The 6,000-nt window shown below is 63.5% G+C and overlaps 1 protein-coding gene across 1 annotated transcript in view; it reads right to left on the reverse strand.

The window, feature by feature from the left end:
* SARDH (sarcosine dehydrogenase) overlaps positions 1 to 5,001 on the reverse strand; it is a 58,753-nt gene extending 53,752 nt beyond the window's left edge. Inside the window, exons 1-5 of the mRNA XM_040632152.1 lie at positions 4,683 to 5,001; positions 2,759 to 2,937; positions 1,228 to 1,407; positions 531 to 654; positions 254 to 354 (exon numbers count right to left, since the gene is read on the reverse strand). Coding sequence (XP_040488086.1) covers positions 254 to 354; positions 531 to 654; positions 1,228 to 1,407; positions 2,759 to 2,937; positions 4,683 to 5,001 — 903 coding nt within the window. The remainder of the gene's footprint in view (positions 1 to 253; positions 355 to 530; positions 655 to 1,227; positions 1,408 to 2,758; positions 2,938 to 4,682) is intronic.
* Positions 5,002 to 6,000: the final 999 nt, after the last annotated feature.

Here is a 6,000-nt window from a genome sequence, read left to right on the forward strand (position 1 = left end):
ACCCAGGCTTGGGCATCACTGAGGAGCTGTGCCCCGAAGGTCCAGGGGGTCAGCACCAGGGGGTTCCTTCATTTAACTCTGACCCCACCCCAAACACCCAGTGTGATGATGCCCATTTCACAGATGAGGTGACTGAGGCTCAGGGTGGAGAGGGAACCCACAAGGGTCTCGCCACCCGTAAGCGCTGGGGTTCCAGCCAGGTCCCTGCGCCTCCCACAGCCTGACGGGGGTCTGGGGCCGTCGAAGTACCTACCTGGATGCCCTCAATGCGCTCGGTGACAACGTAGGCGTGGTGCATGGCCACCAGCGGAACCTTGACTCCAGCCATCCGGCCCACGGCGGCGGCCCACACGCCTGCGGGCAGAGCAGGGACAGGTCGGCTCTGCGGCCCCAGGCGGGGCTGCCAGCCCGGTGGGCAGAGGGCGCCTCTGCGGTCCTGTCTGTCCCACGCAGGCCCCCACCCGGAGACAGGCCAGGCTTAGGGGGCAGCCAGCATGGCCGCCCGAGAGCCGGGACAGACCCCTGCCCACCTGCACAGTTGACCACACAGGGCGTCTGGATGGAGCCGTGCTCTGTCTCCACGGCAGCGACCCGCCGCACCCCAAAGTCGTCAGTCCGCACGCGGATGCCGGTCACTGGGCAGTTCTCGATGACCTGGGAGCGAGAGGGGCTGCATCCAGAGCCAGGCAGGCCTCGGTGAGGGTGCCGACCGCCCCCGTGGTTACCGGCTCCTCCGGCTCAGACGGGACCCGGGACCCCTGCTCCTGCTGGGGCCACGTCATGCGACACAGCCGGGGAAGTGGGGTAACCACAGCACCAGAAGCTAACCCCGTGCGCTCCCTGACTTAGAGGACGTGTCCCCAGACACACGGGGTCTTTCTCATTAAGTGACTTCTAAAAGGCAAGGCTGGCTCTGCTCACGGATGTCTGCAGTCCAGCCTTCAGTCAAAAGGCCACGGAGCAGCGCGGCTTGGTTCTTCCTATAAAAATATAAATTCCTAAAACGTATTTGGGGGTAAATCTAAAACGTCAACATATGTCCCCTCTGGGGGATTTCCATTTCTTCCTTTTTGCTGATTTTTTCCAATGTTTTCTACAACTCTGTGCACATCCGGGATAAACAATGAAAAGCACGGATGAGATTCTGAGAGGACGCGCTCGTCCAGCAGGGCCCCCGGGTCCTTCGGGCTGGGAGCGGGGGACACAGGGCCCGGTGGTGGTTGGTACCTGTGCTCCCCGGGCAGCAGCGGCCCTGCTGAGAGCGGTGCAAGTGCCGGCGGGGTCCATGGTCCCGTCCTGTGGCACATACAGGGTCCCGTACAGGTCGTCCACGTTCATCAGCGGATACAGTGCCTTGGTCTCTGCCGGGCTCAGCACGTGCGACTCCACGCCATACGCCTTGCCCAGCTAGGGGGACCGAGAGCGAAGGGACTCAGCCCTCAGGGCACAGACCTCCTCTGGCTGCTTTCCTCCCCGTCTGTGCCTCCAACCCCACCTCCTCCAGGCAGCCTTCCCTGGTCACCATGCCCCAGCCGCCCGTCCCTGCGGCCATCTCCGCACAAGGGTAAGGAGCATGGTGTCGTGTGCAGGAGCAGGCGCTGGAGCCGGCCCACCTTCACCCAGCTCTGACACCAATGACCTCAAGTCCCCTGGGGGCATGGGGGTGATAAGGGTTTATGTGGTCGGTACCCCTTGAGCTTAGACCAGTCTCCGGTGCATAAGGGCTTCTTCCACAATCGAACACAAATAACCCCCACGGGGCTGGAAGGGTTCTGAGACTGAGGATCAGTTCTCCAACCTGACCAGCTCCCTCCCAGGAGACCAACCAGTGCCTCTGGCCCAGGCCCTGACTTAGCAGGACAGGCCACACCATCGCATCTGAGTGGCCCAGGGGCAGCCGATCGACTGTTCCCAGGCATCACAACCGGGACAGGCTCTGCCCAACCAGAAAGTCAGACTCTCTGGCTAAGAACTGTGGCTGCAAAGGGGCGAAAGCCTCTCAGCTGCTGGGGACTTGGGCTCCAAGGTTGGAGGCCTTCCCTTGGAGGCCTCTGTCCCAGCCGATGAGCGAGCTAAGGGAGGAGAAGGCAGAATGGGGGCCGCTCCTAGGACCAGAGACCCAGACCTGTTCTAGTGAAGCCAGGCGCCGCTGCCTCCAGCCTGGGCACCCAGGGGCCTCAGCATCCCTGTGACAATGAGCCCCTGCAGGCCACACGGCTGGTTCTGCTCGCTGGGCCCTGAGCACGGATTCAGTCGGCGTTCCATAAAGGACAGATCGCTGGAGCAGCCTGTCCTGGGATTTGGGGTCCAGGCCTGGCCGCTCTGGGTTACGAAACAGCGCCCCAGCCCAATCCAAGGATCGGCAGCAGCATAAGCCTCTCTCCCAGTCTCCCGGACACCCGCCCTCCCCAGGCCTGTCTGTGGTGGGGGAGGGGGGAGAAGTGTGGGCACTGCCCCTAGGGGTGCGATCATACGTAGCTTGTCTCCGGTGAGCACTGAGCACGGCGGCAGTGAGAGCTCCACGTACCGGGCCTCTCCCGTGTCCAGGGCTCAGCGCATCACGCTCCACAATATGGGCCCATTTTAAAGGCGAGGAGGCTGAGGCTCGGGGAGGCACGGCCGCTTGCCCCAGGTGGCCCAGCAGCAAGAGCATCTGGGTCTGATGGTGACCCGGATCTGTCAGAGCTCCTTTCCCGAGCCGTGCTGCCCCAGCTCCCCAGGACCGGGAGCTCCCCACCCCCGGCGGGGCCACACCCACCGACATGAGCCTCTTGTACTCGTCCAGACGCTGCCGGTTGGATGCGATGAACAGGCCCCCGTTCTGTATCCAGCCTGTGTGCAGCCCCGTCTCCTCCTCCAGGTCATGGCTCACCACGCGCCTCGTGTGGGCCAGAAGCTCCACCTCCACGTCGCTGGGCCGCAGCTGCCACAGCAGGCCTGGCCGGGAAGGCGAGGGGCACCGTCAGGCCCCCGCAAGGCGCTGTGCCAGCTGGGGCTCCCGAAGGTCCAGCAGAGGGCCTGGGTCTTTCTCTGTAGCCCACGGGGAGCTCCGGGAGGTTGATGAGCCAGAAATCACGGGGTCGAATCTGATTTGGGGGACGGGCCTTTGGCCCCTGGGCAGCTCACACTGTGGTAATATCGGGGGTCCCATTTATTGAGCACTTACTGCGTGCCAAGACTGGGGCTGAGCTTGTCACAGGCAGACAGAGCAGCCCCACGGGGTGGGCATGATGACTTTATAGTGAAATTAAGACATTTTCTTATTTGAGAGAGAGACTGAGAGACAGAGCACGAGCAGGGGGCAGCAGGCAGAGGCAGAGGGAGAAGCAGACTCCCCGCTGGGCAGGGAGCCCGATGCGGGACTCGATCTCAGGACCCTGCGACCACGACCTGAGCTGAAGGCAGACGCTTCACCGACTGAGCCACCCAGGCATCCCTGATTTTACAGTGAAATCAAATGGTACCAAACAGTCCCATACCCAGGACAACAGAGCATGTAATGATGGGGCCGGGACCCCAAGCTGGACCCGCTGAAGCCCACGCGCAGACCGTCCAATAACAAAGCTGTTCCCCACAGAGTAGAGTCTGGGCGGCGGCTAGCCAGGCCCGAGACCACTCTAACAGTGAGGGGAGAGGCTCGCCTGCCCAGCTGAGGTGGGAGAGCGGGAAGGCAGGGGCAGTGGTGTGCGGGCCATGTGATGTCTGAACCTCCTCCCAGCTCCGGGCTCGGTGCCCTCCCGCTGGCAGCGTGATACTAGCCGATGTGGGAATGTTTACCCCACCAAAGCGGGCAGATTTCAGCTAGCTCCCAGGCTGGCTGCCCTGGCAACATGCACACAGTGGGTGCTTACTACATGCCCCCGGTTAGTTAGGAGGGTGTGGCAACACGCACACAGTGGGTGCTTACTACATGCCCCCGGTTAGTTAGGAGGATGTGGTAACACGTACACAGTGGGTGCTTACTACATGCCCCCGGTTAGTTAGGAGGATGTGGCAACACGCATACAGTGGGTGCTTACTACATGCCCCTGGTTAGTTAGGAGGATGTGGCAACACGCACACAGTAGGCACTTACTACATGCCACTAGGTTAGTTAGGAGGATGTGGCAACACACACACAGTAGGCGCTTACTACATGCCACTAGGTTAGTTAGGAGGATGCGGCAACACGCACACAGTAGGTGCTTACTACATGCCCCTGGTTAGTTAGGAGGATGTGGCAACATGCACACAGTAGGTGCTTACTACATGTCCCTGGTTAGTTAGGATGAGGGTCGTGGATGCTTCTGGTGCCCACGGAGGACAGCGCTCTGTGTCACCGATGGCTCCTGCCCCCGTCCATGCTCCGTGCTTGCCTGGGACGCCCCTCCTCCCCGGGGTCTGTCCGGGGAGGGGCTTCTGTTCTTGGAACACAGCCGCCTGGGCTCCCAGCTCTTGTCTTAGCTCTGTTCCCTCCTCCCCACCACAGCGCTTCAGAGACATGGGGGGCAAAGAGGGCCCCCCAGCTGTCCACCTTCAGATGACCCTGCATCTTTTCTCCATGTCTTTCCCCCTCCGCTCAGCTGCCTCTAACAAGCCTCTAGCCGTCTCCCCCGGAAGGGTCCCCTACTGCGTCCAGTCCCTCCTGGCCCCCGCCCGCCGCGGGCCCCCCGCCCCAGCCCCTACCCGCCGTGTGCCCCTACCCGCCGTGTGCCAGGTGGTCCCAGAGGTCAGCCGCTCCCGCTCCAGCAGCACCGCCCCTCTCACGCCCAGCTTGGCCAGGTGGTACAGGGTCTGGCAGCCCAAGCTGCCCCCGCCGATGACCACCACGTCGGCTGTGCTGGGCAGGGGCTGGCTTGGGCCCTGGGCCAACGCCGAGGGGCCCTGGGCCTCTTTCAGGGTCCGCTGGTAGGGTACGCTCTTCTCGCTGGTCGGGCCAGCTCGGCTGGTCAGTGTGCGTGGCCCCAGGCCCCGGCGAGGGCAGGTGGCGGCCACACGCAGGGCTCTGCTCAGCGAGGCCATGGAGACTCCGGGCTCAGCGCTGCAGGGAGCTGGGGAGAGAGTCAGTGCTGGCTGGGGTGCTGAGGGGCGCAGTGGGGGTGCACCAGGTGAGGCCCAGGGGACCACCCCCCATACCCTCCTTCCTTCACCGCCTCCCCGGGGTCCAATCGCGCCTGCACTCTAGGGCGGGCGTACTGAGGGTCTGGAGGCATCATTGGCTCTGGCCAGACCCACAGCGACCACGGTGGGAGGCAGAAGGTCCGGGTCCGCCCCTGGAGCTGGGCCCAGGCAGTCAGAGGCTCCTCACCCCCTCCCCTGCCTGGGAATGTACATTTCGTCTCCGTCCAACCCGGTGCCCTGTTTCCACCGTGGGAGCCACTTCCAGGGATGCAGGCTTGAGGGAGCAACGTGTCATCGAGACCCTCTGGACGGTGTGTGTGACTGAGCCCCGTAAGGCCTCTATAGAAACTATGATCTGGCAGCTGGGGGCAGAGACCTACTCGTCTTCAGGCCACAAGACAAGCCTCATGTGTGAGACCCCTTGCTGGCTAGCCCTGCTACCTGCCCATCTGGAGTGGCCTGCCCTCCGTCCCGTCCCACCTCTCCTTGCCCTCCAGGGGCACAGACAGTGATGGGGCTGTGACAGAGCATGGGCGCGGGACGGTTGAAGGGGGCGCAGGGGAGGTGGAGGGGAGGGGCGAGATGCGGCCTGGGGAAGTAGGGTCACCCGTGAGGGAGGCCAGGGAGGAGGGCAGGGGATCTGAGAGCTGAGGACAAGGAGCTCAGGTCTCAGGGGGACCCAGGACCCAGAGAAATGACCTCGAGAGTGGGAGGGGGGAAGGGTAGGCTGAGGGGGAGGGGGCCTTGAGAGCCCCTGGGGCTCAGGACACTTCCCCGGGGTGTCTTCCCGAGTGCCTGGCCCCACGGCTCTGTGTTTGAGGAAGAGCCCCTGGCACAGCAGTGTGCCGCTGGGACAGGCAGGGGGGAGACTGAGGAAGGTGGCAGCCCCCAGGGGGTGTC

Source organism: Ursus maritimus, unplaced genomic scaffold, assembly GCF_017311325.1.
Source record: "Ursus maritimus isolate PB19 unplaced genomic scaffold, ASM1731132v1 scaffold_17, whole genome shotgun sequence".
Lineage (NCBI taxonomy): Eukaryota > Metazoa > Chordata > Mammalia > Carnivora > Ursidae > Ursus > Ursus maritimus.